General features: G+C 38.4%; 1 protein-coding gene across 1 annotated transcript in view; it reads left to right on the top strand.

Moving 5' to 3' along the window:
- The window catches only part of PPP1R14D (protein phosphatase 1 regulatory inhibitor subunit 14D), a 173,321-nt gene extending 163,678 nt beyond the window's left edge, over positions 1 to 9,643 (top strand). Inside the window, exon 4 of the mRNA XM_044074194.1 lies at positions 7,957 to 9,643. Coding sequence (XP_043930129.1) covers positions 7,957 to 8,025 — 69 coding nt within the window. The 3' untranslated portion in view covers positions 8,026 to 9,643. The remainder of the gene's footprint in view (positions 1 to 7,956) is intronic.
- Positions 9,644 to 19,800: the final 10,157 nt, after the last annotated feature.

Genomic DNA, 19,800 nt, shown 5'->3' with positions numbered 1-19,800 from the left:
AACAGATGATCCACTGTGGCGACCCCTAACGGAAACAGCTGAAAGAAGAAGAATTACACAATCTAATGCTTTCCATATTACTAAGACCTGCATGAAATGGCCATTATTAATCATATTCTGTTTCCATAAATTTTTGTTGCCAGCCACTTAATTTAGGGCCCTGGGACCTCCACCAACTACCCACTATTCCCTGTTCTCCTTATAAAGGGACTTTATCTATCATGCATCTTTTGGCAAATATCTGAAATGGCAATGATTGACTTTCTTGGATCCTGATTCATCAAACATTATTTGGTTTGCCATGGACAGATAACTCAGTAAAAAGAGGTAAATCATGTAAACTCTCTTTATTCTTTACTCTGAGTCTGTGTGACCTTAGAAATAGTGTTTAGAGATCAGGAATGTTGGGGTAAAGCTCTAGTGTTGAGGGAATGCAGGAGCACATATCCTTTGTGAGAACACTTCACATTTTGAGCAATGCTTTGTTCTGTAATGATTTATGTTCAGAATATCATGTGGCTGCAATCATTATGGAACTTATTCTCTCTCCTGTATTGTCTTCTGCAAATATGGTATTCCTCATACTTGCACCGTTAAGACAGTGTTATATTATATGTTGTCCCGACTGAGACTGAAAATGGCTCGTGTTCAGATGACACACACAGTTATCAAAAGAAAGAATAAATAAATAAAAAAACTCCATAGAATTTTCTCCACTGTCTTACATAAAACTGATATGAAATTAATTGATCTATTCCTGGTTCTTCTTTGAACCTCCCTCATATACTGGTACCATTACCAGCGTCCAGTCTGCTCATACCACTCATGTGGTAAACCATTTATATTAAGCGACAACATTAATGTTTAAGATAACTTCCCCTGCCAGCTGCTTTAATAATGTACAGTATTTCACCGAAAATAAGATTGGGTCTTTCCCCCATCGAAATACGCATTAGAGCTTATTATCAGGGGATGCCTAATTTACCCCCCCCCCATACAACAATCTACATTTATTAATTTATTCATGTACACAAATCGGCATTTATTCATGTACACAAATCGACATTTATTCATGTACACAAATTGACATTTATTTGGTACTTTTCCGTTATTGGGCAACAGTTCTAGGTAGGTAACACGTTAACAGTTGTGTAAGAATTCTACATAAACAGTGCAACAAATATTTCAACTTCAGAATATCTACAACTTGGCTTTCACAGTGCAATATTTCATGCCTAACAGAAAGTGCAGAAAAATCTCAATACATGTGTATTGGAGGAGGGGAATAAAACAGGTGAATAACTGCCACTTTTTGAGTGGTGATGCTTTCTTTATTCCTTACCCAAACCATAAGAGAAGAATGATGGAATGTCATAAAAATGAAGTCTGGGAACTAGTGGCCTTACTTTGTAATTACCCCTTGATAATGAAATGTTACCTTAATACAATAAAATAAAAAAACTGAGAACAGCTTGCTGGCAGCCGAAAGCAGAAGCAATCCATTCTGTTGACCCGATAATGGAAAAGTTATTCAAATACAGTCATGTCATCTTCTTCTGGAACATTGTCATAAGTCTCCAACTCCCGAATTCCAGTCTGAATTTCTTGTGACTCCATTTCCTGTAGAACCATTGGCCTCAATCTGTCATGCCTAACAACAGAGCTCTCCTTAAATGAGCACTGCTTCTCCATGTAGCCTGCTCATAGTGCATTAGCAACACAGCTGTCAGTAATTTTATCCCATGAATTCTTCACCCAAGTCACGACCTCTTGCAGGCTAGGCTTCACAAAGTTTCTACGCTGATTTCTCTCCATTTTATTTTCAATATAGTCACCGAGTTCCATTTGCAAATGGTCCTTGAATGGCTTGTTTATTGTAATATCAAGAGTCTGGAGATAGGCAGTCATTCCTGCAGGAATCATTATTTGATCTATTCTTCTCTGTGCAAGGAAGTTCTTCATGTCTTTAGTGCGGTGAGTGCTGGCTGAATCCCAGACTAGCAGACCTCTTTCACCACCTCACAAAATAAGTGGCAGCATTACATCGACCAATTTCCTTATAACTGCTTGTGTGCACCAGGCTTTTTCAGTTTCAAGAATGTAAATGCCTGAAACATGTTCAATCTTATCTTTCTTGCCCATACTAATGATTAGAGGTGGGGTTTTCTTTCCATCTAGATGAATTGCCAAAATACAGGTAACACGTGCACTTTTGTAACCAGTGGAGGGAATGTAGATTGACAAGAAGACACCCCTCTGATCAATTGTTGTTTGAGATCCTTGGCCCATAAGCACTGCAGTTTCATCCATAGCAATCATGTTGGAGAGTTGGCATTTAGAAAAGTCAATGCCATCAACAAAGGACTTGAATGTAAGTGCACGTTTAATAACTTCAGTATCTTCCAGCTTGAAGAGTGTTGTCGATCCTCTTAGAGACATTTCAAATCGCTGAAGGAAGCCATCCAGCCAATGTTGTGATGCTTTGAATTCTTCTGGGGATATTTCTAACTGGTACCATTGCAAGGGCAAATGCTTGAATATCAGCCCTGCGCACAACCAAAGCCTTTGCTCTCCTGTTAGCAATCCATTCACAGATGATGTCTGTGCTTGAATATCAGCCCTGCGCAGCTGTGAAGCCTATTCAACAAAATATCATGAAAACCCACCAAAAGCTATGTATGCTGTATAGGAATAATCGCTTCCTCTCCAACTCTACCAGGCAAACTCTGGCCTCGACTTATCTTCTTCCTTCCTTATTATACGGAGCCCCTTTCCTAACCAACCTCTCCTCCTCTATCACCTCTAAACTAGAAATCTGCCACAACAAAATCTCTAAATTTGCCTCTAAATCTAAAAATACCACCCATCACTGCCTAACCCTACAATCACTGAATTGGCTTGAATTCCCAAACTACCTAGACTATCTCCAACTCACTACTGCATATAGACTCATATTTCACCCAACAAAATGTCCCGCTCTAGCTAACATCCTTCCCCCTTATACACCCAACAGAGGTCTCAGATCTGAAAATCAGAACTTGATTACTATCCATAGACCTAAACGTCCTGCTGGCCAACTTCTCCTATCTTTCTCACTATGCAAAAAATGGAATTCCCTTCCCTCCACCCTAAGAACCATACCAAATTCAGAAAACATCAAAACCCAACTATTTAAACACCTGTCCACTAAATAGAAATGTACCTGCCTTCACCCAACCTAATCAAAGGGGGTTCACTCTCTGTTTCCCAAGCTCTACAACTCTCATAGTTATCTTCCTATGAGCCTATCTAAGCTCTCAACAGTTTCTATAGCTTCTCTCTAAGCTCTCAACAACTCCTACAGCTACCCTCACAAAGCCCAACCTTGTAAATATTGTAAATAGCATTCTAATGTTGATGTGTGTATGTAACCTTAAAAGGTTTGTATGTAAACTGCATCCACACCTAACATATCTTTTCCTCAAATGAAACTGTAAGATTTCTACCTTCAAGCTTAATGAATTTAACTATGCATGATATTGAATGCATTTATGAGTAACTATTCCACATAATATTATCTTTAATATTAACTATCAGTTGTATCTAAATTGTATAATGCATCTTGGAGCTTTTTTCCCTGGGCCTCCACTGAAAATGCGTCAATTCGGCCCAGTGGACTTCCCCGGTAATCAAACTGCAAATAAATAAAACAAAAATAAAAATGTATTCTAGCTCAGGAAATAATGGTTGCCAACCTGATTCACACTTTCACTTCTTAGCATTTGACTCGTCCACCTGTTGACTGAGGTTATCGTACTTTGCTCACCATTTTCAGACCATTCGGAGATCCAACTTCTTCTCTTTGCAGAAAGCCATCAGATTCTTTCCCCAGGAGTCCTCCATGATTCCTTTCTTGTACTCGATGGAATAGCTCTTCCTTTTTGCACTCATCTTGTCTGGGGGGTTAATTGAAGACTTACGAGACAGGAGTGGCAACAAAAATGGTGACAGTTAAGAAGACACAACCAAACCCATTCATTATCGAGTGCGCACGTTTTATGTGCGTTGAATGTACTTTGACCAATCAAAGTACACTTCCCAGTGTTTATGGGCCAAGGATCTCAAATGTCAAGTGTGAGTGAGAATTAGGGTTACAGTAAGAATTGTTGAGGACTCCCAGGGAAAGAATCTTACGACTTTCTGCAAAGAGAAGAAGTTGGTTGTCCGAATGGTCCGAAAATGGCGAGCAGAGTACGATAACCTCAGTCAACAGGTGTCAATAATATTATTATTTTATAATTCAACATGTCTATCATGTGTTGTTGATGATTTTAACTGGGGCTTATTTTTGGGGTAGGGCTTATATCATGACCACTCTGGAAAACCATGCTAGGCTTTATTCTCTGGTTAGGTCTTATTTACAGAGAAATATGGTTAACTCCATCTGGATCTACCACATTGTCAAATCAAAACATTTTCCACTCCATGTTTATATCTCCTTCTGTCCAATGATTATTCTTGGTGAAGTCTAGGCAACACCCCCTCCTTCAAGCAATACTCTGGCTTCCCTTTCATATGTAAATATTTTTCATATAATCTGTTGCCTTAATGTTGCTTATTGATAAAATCTTTATCACGGTAATCACAGATATAACAATCCTGCTGTGGGACTATGGAAATAAATGTTTGTCACTAGTTCTCACATTCTGCATCAGACTGACCTTCATTTTCTTGTGCTTTACTGTTCTTGATACCTTTTATTTTGGTTCTAAGTATGTTTTTCTACCCTTATTTCCCTTCTCAACTTATTTATTTGTTGCTCTTAATAGCACTTCTGCTGTAATCTACATATGCCTTTTCATTTTATTCTACTGTCTCCATACTTTCATCTTGAAGCAACTGAATTCCATAGCCCCTTCAATAACTCTCAGCATTTTTAACCTCCATAAAACATGTAGCATACCATCTTCTTCTTCTTCTTTCGGCTTTTCCCGGTTAGGGGTCGCCACAGCGGATCACCTTGTCCGCACATTGATTGGCAGTGGAGTTTTACAGTGTCGAGTTGCCAGCCAGGCGCCCAACCTTCCACAGAAGGCACACTCACACGCACACCTAGGGCCAATTTAGAGTGTCCAATCCACCTACAGCATGTTTTTGGGATGTGGGAGGAAACCGGAGCACCCGGAGGAAACCCACGCGACCACAGGGAGGACATGTAGACTCCGCACAGAAGGCACCCCAGCCAAGGATCGAACCGGAGAACCTCTTGCTGTGAGGCGGCAATGCTAACCACTGCACCACCGTGGCCGCCCTATGTAGCATACCATCTACTATTATTAAATTCAAGCTACTGTAATTCCATACCTCCATATTTTGCTGCTTCCTTTTGCACTTGAACTCCGTTCACACTCTTTCACAGTCACTATCACCTACTAGATGTCTCACATCAGCCATCAGATAAAATGACGCCTCTCTTAAACAGGTTAACCTTTTGATCAAGGCCCGTTTCTGTATAATTCTCCACAGTATCTCCTTCCTTAAAAAGTAGAAACTAGTTTGTTCCATTTTTATTGAAAGTAGTTTAAATTCGCCATTATAATGCTTCTTTCCTTAGCCCTACCCTGTAGCTTTCATCTGCCTCAGATTTTACAGACTGTCCCTTTTGCCTCAAATTCTTGTTCTATCCATCATAAAAGTTATGGTTTTCTTGCAAGCCACTGAGGATTGCAATAACTAAATAATGGCAGAAATATTGAGTCAAAGACTTTGTATTCTTCATAAAATGCATGCTAATGCAAAACCAGTAACAGCAATATGTAAAATGTGCCTTGATTTTCAGCCTTAGTCCAACATTATTTTTTGGCATTTTTTAACACCTTCATTGAATTATCTCTTGTGACATAGGCAAACTTACATTTATATAAACGTAATCCAATAATATTACCAAGTTCACATTTACAAACATTTAAGTGCTCCAAGGACTGATCCCTGAGGGAGTCTGCTTGTGACTCCCCTCTTTGTTGAAGTGGACTCCCCAATTTTATATTGTTCTGTATCTGTATAATATAATCAAACCAACATTATATAAATAATTCAATTCAAATCTTCTCTTAAACCTCATTTTTCCTCCAAAACACTTTTCTGCAGGTATTGCTCCCAGTTTACATTTTTCTATGTAAATTACTCCTACCCTTTTTAAAAGGTCCCACTTCCTGTTCTTTTATCTCTCTTAAAATATTCACTACTTCAACTATGGTTGGTTTAAACTTTGATTTCCATTTTCTATCAATTGCTTTTTCGCAGCTATCAGAAATACACTTAACAAGGCCTTACTACATCTAGACAATTCAGATCCTGTATCCAAGGTAAAAAAAAAAATAATTTCCTTAGTTAATTGTCCAGTATTCATTATTTTTTGGCTTTGTTCCCAATTCTTGAACTAAGATGTTGAGAGCTACGAGTATGCCCCTTACTCGTTTAACTTCCATCATCTGCTTTTGATTTTGGTGATCTATATCTGGTGCTGGTACCTCTTTATCACTACTTTTATCAGCTACTTCCTCTATTTTCTGCAGTGAGCATCTCATACACTCCATGTTTAAAGGAACCCACTTACCACCTCTCTCTCACATACACCCACACACCCACACCCAAACCCACACCACATTTTTGTAAACAAGTTAATATCTGGTAATATTACATCCTGTTCTATATTCTCCATTCCCAGGGATCTGTAATGTCTTTAATATGCACAACCTCTGCAGTCATCTCATTTTGAATATAATTCATCTTCCTTATGAATACCTACCAGTATTAAAATAAAACTCTCTACTCTTTATGTTATCCTTCACTTTGCTTTGTCCTATCATATTTAACCCCCTTCCCATACATTTCAGTTTTCCCACATTCCTTCTTCCCAAGTTATTGTTCCAGTCCTTCATTCCCTACTTTAATACTAGCTTTCTTTGGCTCTGAAATGCAAAAGATTCCCAATATATATTTAATTTTATTTCTGCAGATCCTATGCCAAATCCTAATGAAGCTAAGTTATTACTCTTTATTCTGCTACATCAACCATATATTACATACTTCAACCATAGTATTTCTGTCCTTGTCTGACAGAAAAACTGATAACACATTTGAGAATGCCACTGAACTAGCCATCTTCCTCCATAATCAGCCACCTTGCTGTAAAATTTCTTCTTATTTTGCCCTTTCATGTTCTTTCTGCCAAAAACAGAAACTTCTCCACTCTTTCCATAAAATATTGCTTCAATTCACCCAAAGCTGTGCCTTATCTATTCCACCCTTCTAATACCTCTCATTACAAAATCCTCCACACTAGAACTTATCTTCTCACTCTTACAATTCATCTTTACACCTTCATTCTCCTCCTCTCATCATCTTGCCTGTCCACAACCTTGTTATCTAGTTCACTTGTTGATTGCCTTCTGTTTTGTTCAGCATTAATTCCTTTACCATTATTTCATTATATCACACGTGAATACATTTAGATTATTAATACTGTCTGTAAAATGTATCCAACTTCTTGTTTAGAAATGCTTAATGCAGACTACCAAGCAAATAAAAAAGAACACTGAACTCCACTGTTCCTTCATTATAAACAATTCTTTGGTCTATTTGGTGATGAATTATATTTAAATTTTTAATTTATATTTATTTATTTGGGGATGAAATACTCAATGGTATTAAAAAGGCTGCATGCAAAAATATGTGCTGTCTTGAGGTTAAAACTACAAATGACTCTGATGGAGTTTGTCATTTTTGACAAAATACTCAGCTAAGTTATATCTTAAAGTCATGTTTTGGGTTTCAAAATAATGAGACAGATCATAAATGTATTTGCGTATAGCAAACAGCGGAGCACTATTTATTTACAATATCTATTCTTCAGTATAAGTACAGGAACTATCAAAATTTAATTAATTAATTAATTAACCTATCCTTTTATTTTAGGAATTTATTAATGAGTTGATTAATCGTTTAAAGGGTCTTCGGAAAACAGCATCCCTGCAAAGGAAATGATTGCCTTTCTGAATTTCTAAGAAACAGCTGCCTTTGTGACCAGCTCATTGAATTCTAACTCCATTCTCACCAGTACAGGAAAAAAGGATATTTTCCTAGAGAACTCATTCTGCTGTTATGGGTTAAGATCACTGTGATGTGCTGCCTGCAGAATTGTTTATATAAGTATACTGCTAATATTTGAATCTGGGACTCTGGTTTTCTCCAAGGACTAATACAAGACTTCGGTATCCATATTCATTTTTCTTCTGAGCTTTGTTCAGCAAAACACCCAAATGAGATTGCTGTGACCGTTTTATTAATGAAGATCCATGCAACTTCCTCCTTTTCTTTTATGAAAGCAGAGTGGATTTCAATTTTATTTCCACTCCATTCTGGATCATATTCATAGCTGAAGGTTATTATTTTCAGGGCATCATGCAAGATTTATGTATATCTAAAATGCTGACTTAGACCTGCTAAGAAGGTACTTCAGTGTGCCATCAAAAAAGTGATCAGAATTGTATGCTGAAATGTAACCAGTATGACAGACCACATTTCTGAACTTCAGCCTTTGTTTTGCTAACATCTGCTCTTCGTGTTAGAAGCCTCCTGGTTGCGGAGTGAAGGAGGCAGTAAGCTAAACAGCATTATGAATTCCAGCACCTTAAAATAATACAAAGAGAAGTGGAAACACAAGACTGAACAACACACAAAAGAAGCTGAAATCTAGGAGTCAAAGGGACTGGCATAGGATGGAGCAAAGAATATCTTGTAGCATGGAAGCTAAAAGGTTGTGGGTATTCAAAGAACTGTGTAACGGAAAGGATATGACAAGCAGTCCACTGACATCAGCAGTAAGATAACTAGGAAATATGCAAACAGTTATGATATGACCACACAAGCTGCATTTTAGAAACAGTATTCCAATTGTAGGTCTCTTTTATTACTGGGTCATAGAAGATGCTGTAAATGATATGCGTTCAATGAAAACTTGTTATCTTGGCACCCTTTGAAAATGAACTGCCTTTAACTGACTGCTAACAGCTTGCACAGGGAAGGCACAAAATGCAAATCAGTGCATTGACTTCTTTTATCATCACAATGCCTTAAAGTCCTACTGTCTGAATGACTCAGGTTAGAAATGGGTTATGTAATGACTATATATAGTTATAAACAAATATAAGCTGTGTAGCCCATACCAAGCTTTCTATACCTTAAAAGGGAAAGCACAGATGCTGATTACTATATAACCACTGCTGTCTGGACAATCCTGTACTGAGTTACTACTACTCCGCTATATGGGCGACTCGATGTGTTTATTGGCACAGTTGCTCCAGCATGACTTTTATGAAAGTAGCTCTTCTAGATTTAAACCTCCTTCATTTTTTAGCTTCTTGCATTTTTTTAATGACATGCCATATCCAACTAAAAAGTCATGGCCTCACTGGACTCATTCACTTCCAACAGACCTTTTCCTCTCAGACTGTCATATCTGACATTGTATGACTTCTAAAGTAAACATTAAATGAGATCCTAATATGTTCATTTAAAACTTTGTATGGGTTAGTCATGTCTGACATTGTATAACTTCTAAACTAAACATTAAATGAGACCCTAAGATGTCCATTTAAAACTTTGTATGGGTTATTCTTTTTTGTTTAGGAATTATGAATGGCAATGGTTACCTCAAGGTATATTTTTTGGCCTCCAACATGTTTATGTATACAGAGAGCCTCTTGTCCAAACTATACAGTCTGTGTTGACAGAACTATTTAAGTAATGCTTGCACCTGCAAGGTATTTCATGTCAAGGATTCAGATCAGATTTACAGTGATGTACATTTTAGATGTTCCAATAATGTTTTCAAATTAAGACAGGTAAGCATGGTTTCAGTGTAAAAATGTTTAATAAAAATGTTGTATCCATTTGAACATTTGCCTCTATCTCCTGTAAATCACATCACCTGGTCTTGGTTTTTAGCCTTCAAAACACTAGTGTGTGTGCTAGTTGGATTCAGTACAAAAATTGTGTTTTTGGTACAGTCACAATTTTCTTTTCCTCCTAGTCAATGCCAAACAGAGATGGCATCCAGTTTGAAATATTAGACAGCAAATGCTACTGACCTTCTTGTTTAGGTATGTGCTACAAAATATAAATTTCAGTACTGTGGTTTAATTTTAAAATGCTGACTTATTTAATTGGAATATTTTATTTTGTGTTTCACTTAAGGGGTCAATAGCAGTTGGTTGAGTGATATTTCACTTAAATAGTCTTTAAAAGCAATCTACTAAATACCATTTTTCTGAATTGGTCAGATATCACATTTGGGCACAGACTATTTTTGTAGATAGGCAAACCTTTGTGTATTTCTCTTACTTAAATACAACTAGTTCAAGACTGTACAACCTTTTTTCTGTGATGTTATCTTCCTAACCTGAATTCATGTAACCTCTGAATGGTAAAACATAAATAAGGGTGATGCAGACAGCGCAGTAGGGCTTACCTCTCTACAAAAATACAAGTCCTTCTTTTAATGACTTATGTTTTATCATTATAGCAAAAAAGTCTGATAAAGTAGTTCTGATAAAATGCCATTTGTTGGAATGTTGGCTGATAAACTGCCATAAATCTTATAAACAGGGTATATATAGCATTCACTGAAATCAGTTAACTAAATGGCATTTTGTTGATTCTGTAATACATGAAATATCAACACTTAGAAAGATTATTTTTAAAGGTAAGGAAGACTCCCTGTAGTTTACATATGGGCAGTTGTACCAACACCCCAGTCCTACACAAATATACTCTAAAACTGCAAGCATAAGGAAGGGGAAATCTAACATCCAAGAGTCTATCCCCCCTCCCTAATGGTATTCAACCTTACAGTGGCAAACTGTATGTAAGGGAATGCCTGCACTGTGCCCCCATGGAGGTTTACAATAGCTCTTGCCATGGCAAACCCAAGTTTAGTTTTATATGCTCTAGCATTTTAGCAAAATGAAAATTTGGCAAACTGACTGATGAGACAGCATTTACAAAATCATAATTCAGTGAACTGCTGTGCATCCTTACACTGTCAACTCTTTGCTGCAGTTTACTTTCATTTTGTTTATTAAGTGGAGTAGTGGGGATCCTCATGCAGCGACCCAGTTCAGCCATGGAGCAGATGGTATATTACAAAAATATTATATAACACACACAAAAAACAGTATATCACATAAAGCTGATTTATTACAGGCAATATGTTAATATAGCATATATCACACAGATGGCTTGCTTCATGCAGTTTGTTGATATAGCAGTGGTATTAGCATACATAATACATGTTTAGTAAATAGTTACAGTACCGTGAATTCTCAACATAATAAAGATGTAACACTGAATGTTTTGTTGGGTAATTCCAACCTTTTACCTACCTAATTCTGCTAGATTAAGCAAAACACATATCTCACATGAAATTTGCTGTAAGTGTATTCTATGTGAATTATATTTTGTCATTTACACATTTACCTAGCCAACGGTGTAGAAGAGCAGTCTTAGGAAACAGCCTTAACACTACAGAAGTGTGCAGCCGAGAAATAAAATGTAATGCTGCTTGCTATAGCTTCTCAGAAATTCAGTGATGCCAGCAGGTAGAAAACATCAACTTCTTCACAGGAAATTGTACATCATAGCTATATGGCCATACATAATAATCTAACTAAGATTAACATACTTAGCATAAGGACATCTATGGAGTGTAGAAAATGTATTTTTACTGTGTTACTACTAAGTTAACTGTGGGATTGCCACATTCAAATGTAAAATAGCTGCATGTAATACCCAACCATCTCATGCATTCTGTCACACACAAAATCAGCTAGTGTGACAGTCTTCCAAAACATTTGCACTCTGAAGATGGTTCTGAAAAAGCAGAAGTCACAAAGAATCCATTCAGGTATGCATATAAGTTCTACAGTCAGAATCAATAACCTTATTTTCACGTCGCACCGGCATGGAAGAAATGCAAACATATGCAGAAATGAGACCACATATTCAAAACATATTTACATACATACATGGATATAAGCAATTATAGAGATACATACAGATACAGGCACATACAAAACAAAAAAGCAGGGCATTCCACTTTATTTCCCCTTTCCAAAATAAGGAGTTAGTAGGTGTGCGTTTACTTCAAGGGAAATAGAAAATGCAGAAAATGTTGCTCAGTTTCTTGACTTGCTGCCCCCAACACCAAGAAAGCTACATTTATGACGGCCCCTAGGTACCCTCTCTATTAACTGCCCTTGATCACAACATGCAGGGTTCTGGGCAACAGACCATGAACATGGACATTCAGAAAATGATATCTGAACCACTGAGTCCATCTAACCTGTTTTATCTGCCTGTTGTAAAATCCACAGGCCTTCCCTATCCATACAGCATATCAGGATCTTGACAAGGTCTTTGACACTATACTCAATGCTGGCATTGCAAAAAAGCTAAAAGACCTCAAGACAGGCCCATAAGTGGTTAAATTGATTGCAAATAGGCTGAAACATAGAACCCAAATGATTAAGGTATCAAGTTCCACTTCAGAAAGTAAGAAAGCAACCTGTGGAATATCTCATGTCTCAGTGCTGGGACCACTCCTTTTTGGCATATACTTTTCTTACTTCTATATCATAAATTTAGGCGTATGGCTAACCAAGTGTACTGATGACTATATCATTTATTCCTCTCCAGATGTGAAACTGCTCATTCTTACAAACCAGTGCTGTACAGAAAAGGGTTTACGTTAAATGCAAAAAAGTGCAGTATTACCACATTTGGTAAACACCCCTTACCTACAACGTACATCATCCCATTCCAAATGGACATTGAGTTGTCAGGGACCATGGCATCTGAGTTGACAGCTCCTTCTCCTTTGGCCACCATGTATCAACAGTAGTCATGAAATATTTTTATCTTGGCAAACAGATTTAAAAAAGGTACCCCATCCAGGCCAAAAAAACTTAGCATCACCTGTAGACTCAACCCTAATTAGATCAATTATAAAGTACAGTGATACTTCAGCATGTAACTAGCCAGACATATAGTCCAGCCATCCAGCCAGAAAGATCCCACATGTTGATATCTAAAAAGATCATTGGTCTACAAACCCTTAGCTATCATGATAGGCTCTAAACTCTATTCCAATACTCTGTCTCTTATAGGCTCTAATTAGGCTCTTATTAGGAGAGCTATGACTTGAATTCTGTGCTGTCAAAAACTCTATCCTGCTTGATTTTTTTTGTATTTCCATAAAATACAAAAGCTCCATGAGGATATTAACAAATTATCTAAACCTGTACCAACACAAAAATAAAATATTAGGGTGACAGATATATCACCCAGTGGTTATCTCATCTCTGGAACAAATTCACTTTGCATAGTAAACAGAGTGACATCCTCACATCTTTCAAGAACAAACAGATGATGTAGTGGTCATCTAAAAAAACATTCCTGTCCTGACATGCTCTGCCCTCTTAGAAGTGGGAGGTACATCTTGAGAGCCATTTCAGCAAGATAAAAGTGGTCTGTTAACTTCTTGCCTTGAGTGGGGTTCAAACAGTGAGGCCCATGCATACCAGTATAAATACTACACCTTCTGAATGCTGATTAATGTTTTTGCTGATACTGATGCTCAGCCATGTACTTCTGGGCACATCATGATGTTGTAGACCTGGAGTCCTTCAGGTATGTAGTTATGTATACATATTTTTTCATGGTCTGCTTTGCTTTTATGAATTGACAGGACTGAGGTATATGACTTTATCATGTACTGGCCATATACAATTGCATACAACAATTAAGAATATCATACAAATCTGCATGTACAGAAAATTATTCAGTCACACAGTCATCTCAGAAATTGTGCAAAGCCACAGCTGTGATACTGTAAACAGCTCTACTGATTTGTTTACCAGGAAGCATATCAGGAGTTTGTCACAAGCAAAAAAAATCTGATGCAATGCCAGAGACAAAAAAACTCCCAGAAAAGTACTTAGTACTCCTAAGTAAAGATGAACAGGAGTTAAAGAAAAAGGAAAGCTAAGGGGGCATTAAGAAGTAATTATGAGGAAAAGGATGAGTATATGGTTAGTGTTTTGAAGAAATATAAGCTTCACATTTGTATTGATCTGCTGCATTATTCTTCAGTCAGAACCAGAGGCATAAAGGGGATATAGCCCCGACTATATTCTAGACTATACAGGGTTGGCTAGTGGCTTGGGTGCTTGACAGTGTAGGCAGGGAGGAGGAAAATGCCCATCCTGGAGAGGATAGTGGTTCCCACACATCCCATACTGCTGATCCAGTAAAGGAACCTTGGCTGGAGAGTTGAGGCTTGTCATGATATGGGAATCAGTGCAGGTAAGCTATGGGCATAGATACTATAGCCAGTGATGATAGCCCTTGCTGACATATGTGGGGAAACATGCATGCATGCATGGACAAAAAGGAAGTGGCCCTTATGATTACACAGGTACTCATATAAACACCTGGCCATAACATGAACATGCTGGCAAGAGCATACAGTTCCCTTCTGGCTGCCTAGACGATGGCTTCTCCTTGAACAGTGTAATGTCTGATCAAGTAGGTGAAAGAATGATCAATAAGCAAAGGGATAAAAATAATACAAAAACTTACTCTTTGCTTACAGCTGAAGAAGGTGGTTACAAGAATACCAAATGCTCTGTTTTTCACACTTGATTCAAATCAGTACTTCTGAGAAATAAGGCTAGTTGAACAAATTGTGTGTATTTAATATGTCATTAGGAAAGGTATATATATCTTCCTTAGATTTCCATTTGGTATTTCAGCACAAGAGACATTTTAAAGAGCTGTCCAAATAACTAAAGGCTTTGAAGATGTTGTAAATACAATTAATACCTATTATTGTGGTCAGACAGAAAGAGAGCATGGTAAGAGACTGGTACAAATATTAAATAGATTAATACAGCATAATTTCTGGAGGACATATGTATGGCTCCCAAATAGCAACAAAGAAGCATTTACTAGAAAATGGAAATCAAAGTCTAAACCAAATATACATGAAGTAGTGAACATTGTAACAGAGATAAATGGAATGGAAGTAGGATCTTTAGAAAAGGGTAGAAAAAACTACATAGAAAATGTAAATTGTGGGAACAATACATGCAGAACAATGTTTTGGATGAGGAGTGAGGTTAAGGAAAGGCAGGAATTCAGCAATTTATGTAATATTAGAACTACAATAATTGTGTAAAGGTATATATGTGTTGTATAATGTTTCTAACTTTGAGCATGTTAACATGGTTTGTTTTCTTTTATATAAGTGTATGTTTTCCTTTGTCTTAAGTGATAGGTTCATAGGAAGTTACTATGCTAATGGCCCTAGAACCCTTACAAGTCTAGCCAAGTACTACCCTTATTTCCACAATCAGCTCCTCTTGTCCCTGTCCAAGAGGGACATAGGCAGAACCACCAGGTGAATTTATGGTTACTCATCCAATCATCCAGACTGCGTTTGAAGAAGACCAATGAGGTGCTCTGTTTGACATGAAGTGGGAGTCTGTTCCAAATGTGTGGTAACCTCTGGGAGACAAATCTGTTCCTCTAGCAGGTTCTACTGTTGTCACATACCAGGTTAAGGTCTTTAGAGTGAGTAACCGTATACAACTGAACTTGCAGATGTGCAGCATTTCCAATAAAACAGGGTCACAGATTGTCTTATATGTAAGGCAGAGATTGCCTCTGAGAAGTCTGTATGAAATAGAATAAAGCAACAGTGACATCAGATGATCCACATAGGACAGATGCTGAAGACCTTAAATTTTCCTTGTGAGGAACCTCTGTGGTCTCTCCCACTGCTGCAGGTGCTTGGAAAGGTACATACCAAAAGGGGCATTGTACTCAATTACTGCCCTGATGAGGGAAGACTACAGGAAGGTTATAACTTTTTTTTTCTGGAGGCAATGCCCTTACATAAGAGATGAGCAATATAGAATGCTGTTCTTACCAATGTGGAGACATGGTGATCAAAGGTAAGGTTGCTGTCAACCTGTGTGCCCAGGTCTCCCACCACTGAGTGCATACTTAGGGTGTTGCTATTGATGCGGTAGGTAGGAGGAACAGCACTCTTACGGAAAGGGATGATAATACTTTTTTTGCATTGAGTTTAAGGCCATGACTTTAGCACCAATCATTTGTTTGCGTAAGACCCTCTTGTAGGATGTTGACATCATCTGGAGATTCTATGACCACTCCCAGTTTGCAGTCATCAGCAAACTTTGTCAGCCACAGACCTTTAGTTTTTGCTTGTACTTTGGAGAAATAGATTCCAGTTTTGGCCATGACTTTAGCACCCCCTGATAAACCACTCTCTGTAAAGACAGCCTTCATTTTCTGGCTGGAAATATTTAGCTCATACCTCCAACTACAGCCTTTAAACTGCTCTTTGCTGATACTTTTTCTGCCATACTCACCTCTATTTAGCCCTCCCCCTCCTGGAACTTTTCTTCCTACCAACTTTCCACCCATTTAGTCCCTTCTACCTTCTACCCCTCTAGACCAACCACCTTCCCTCCACCGTAGCTAGTTTCCTCCTGGAGTTTACTTATACCACCCAAGGACTGTGGTGCCATTTTTAAATCCTGTCCTTAGCATCCACAGCTCCTCTGTGCTGGTCCTGAAGTTTAGGCTACTTGTTTTCACCTCCTGGTAGGTCTTTTCAGCATATCTATCTATCATTTGCAAGCCTCTAAGCAACTATTGTACTAAATTCCACTTTTTTACTTGTAACTGTGTTTTAGTGTTATAGATGGCCTTGTGCTGATGGCTATCACTCCAATGCAATGTTTGTAACTGTGTTGTAAGGTTATTGTTGGCCTCATGCCGACAGCTTCATTTATCTGTGACCTACATGTGTTTTTGACCTCTGCAAGCTGCTTTTTTGACGAGTGGGGCTCTTTTTTACACTGACTAATGCTGCATTAATTTAGTATGGGTACAAGGGGCTTGACTGAATACCGCTGGCTTGTCACGACCAGAAACCTTGTGTAATGATGTCCTGTTAAAAGGACGCCAACCAAAGTGCATCGCTAAATGCTGGATAGCCTCTTAAGGTGGAATAACAATCCCCCTTCAAGCCTTCCACTCAAAATCAGGTTTAGCAGCCATTTTTCTTTCCATTTGCAACTATAAGGGCTCCACACAGCTTCTAAATAAAAAAAAAAAAAAAAAACTTTTGCACATCTATGTATTATCGTTATTTTTCTCTGCACTGTATTGCTTTATTATGCTTGCTCATTATGCACATTTTATGTAAATGTATTTCCTGACTGTATGAATCTTACTCTTGTATTATACCATTAACTTTATGTAACCATGTTTCATTGTATTGCTTGTGGAGCTTTTCTCCCCGGGCCTCCACTGAAAATGGGCACTTCTTGGCCCAGTGGACTTCCCCGGTAATCAAACTGAAATAAATAAATAAATAATACTGTACTGTTTGGCTGCTTGCTTTGTACTGTGTCATTTGCCCTTTGCTTAGGGTAATTACTGGCTTAGCAGCTGTAAGCTGCTTTCTAGGATGAGTGGGTCTCTTTTTATGTTGTCGCCAGCTGCATTACTTTAGTCTGAGTATACAGGGCTCGACTGTTGCACTTTGCTGGCCTAGTCTGCTCTCCAGATGTCCTGTTAAAAGGACGCCAGTGAACGTATATCATTGATGGCCTTTATTTCTCTTTTAAGGTGGATCAATGGTCCTACTAGAGCCTTTAGCTTAATTACTGGCTTAGCAGCTATTTTTCTTTTCTGTTTGTCTCTATAAGGACACCACACGGCTCTTATATTGTTCTGAAAACTGTTTTGAAAACTGTTCAGCACAAGCTATTGCACAGCATGAACATATCGTAGTTTGCTGTGTTAATCTGTTGAGCACTATATATTGCACTGTTTAGAGATTTTATAGTATTACTTTATCATTTACCCCTTGCTTTCTGCTGCTTATATTTGGCTCTACTGCTGTATAACCCTGACCTCTCAAATGGACTAGAGTCACTGATAGCATGCTGAACTGCTGAATGAATGTTTTGTTCTATTTAATGGAGCCTACATTGCCTAACTTGTATTGTTCATAGCATAATGTCTGCTGCTTTCCATTGTTAATCCCCTAAACCTAATCTTCCTCTACATACTTTCTCCAGCCTCATCTAACCATAGCCTCTCTCTACTACTGTGCTTTGTTACAGCCTCCCTTCTCTAAACATCCCTTACCTGCTACCTTTCCCCTCTACATCTGCAATATTAACTAACTCAGTGTTGTCTCCCTGTCCTCTACAGTAATCCATCCCGGGTGCTCCCTCCCTGCTTTAAACGCAAAAGGAATACCACCGGCCAACACCTGAAGACACTCTGAATTGGCCAACTTGCCTGGTACTTAGAAAAATACTACTGAGAAGACCCCCCCAACAAGATTGTGTAAATGTATATTACTTAACACTAATTAAATGTAGACTTGATGTACTATCTATAGAGTTAGTCAGCCCTCCCGTGTGAGCGTTCTAGCAGACTTCCGCAGACCATTTGCCCTCTCCCCCTCCTCTTATCACTACCCTAGAATATATTTAAACCTAAGACTGGTCCAACTATTCCTGCTGTTTGCTATCTCCTTCTACCATTAGGTGGCAGCATCTACCAATATAAATCCTAGATATTCTTTATAATCCCAACACATTTAATTTTTTTACAAACAGTTGGTTGTGAGTTAATATCCTTAGACTGTAAATATCTCCCCCCCCCCCGCTAGACCACCCTCTATAAAGGCAGCATTCATTTTCTGGCTGGAAGTATTTAGCTCATACCTTCCAACTACAGCCTTTAAACTGTTCTTTGCTGATACTTTTTCTACCATACTCACCTCTAGTATTCTTTCCCACTCTGTTCACCCTATGGGCTCACTCCGCTCCCCCTACCCTGCCCCCAATTCTCACCCGCCCCAGTACTCCTAGCTTTATTCCTATCTTACCCCAACCTCTCAGCCTAATTACCCAATACCAGCTCCCCCCTCATTACTCCTCTCACCTACAGCATCCTTCTTAAACTCTGTAATCTGTACTCCACCCAATAATTATAGTCCCCTCCTCTTTCCTTAAATCTCTAGAATACCTCCATCACTTTTAAACCCTTTCTTCTTCATAGCCTTCTCTATTTTCCTAACCACTCATACCACTCTCTCTTTGCTCCAACATGCTCTCCTCAAGTTATCACACCCTCCAGTCCCCCAGCCTCCTCTTTATGTTCCTACTTCCCTTATGCTATGCTACCTCATATTCCACCTATGCTTGTCCAATACCACCTACAAAGACAACTACCATACAAACCCACCTTCTCCATCACTCTTACTCCCATTTCCACTCTATCTCCTCATTCAGCTCAACCCTCTGCACCTATTTCACCCTAAACTCTTCTCCTCTAAAGTCAAGACACTATCACCTGCCCCAATCTACAATCTACCAAAATCCATGCCTGACAGACCAATATGGCTAAAGGCCATCTCCTTCAACAACATAGTCCAAGCTGGTGATATCCATCCTAACCCTGGTCCTACATCCTTTATTGACAACACTCATCCCTAACCCTCTTCTTCCTATCTCAACACCCTAAAGATTTTTACAATTAATGCACAAACTCCAAACAACAAAGTACACCAATTTCAAGCTTGGTTAAGCCATAACCTACCAGATATCTTAGCCATCTCTGAAACCTGGCTCAAGCCCTTTATCTCCA

The sequence above is a fragment of the Protopterus annectens genome, chromosome 6.part0 (genome assembly GCF_019279795.1).
Source record: "Protopterus annectens isolate FY-2018-M chromosome 6.part0, PAN1.0, whole genome shotgun sequence".
NCBI lineage: Eukaryota > Metazoa > Chordata > Ceratodontiformes > Protopteridae > Protopterus > Protopterus annectens.
The sequence above is the reverse complement of the archived record's forward strand: the minus strand, read 5'-3'. Positions and strand labels throughout refer to the sequence as shown.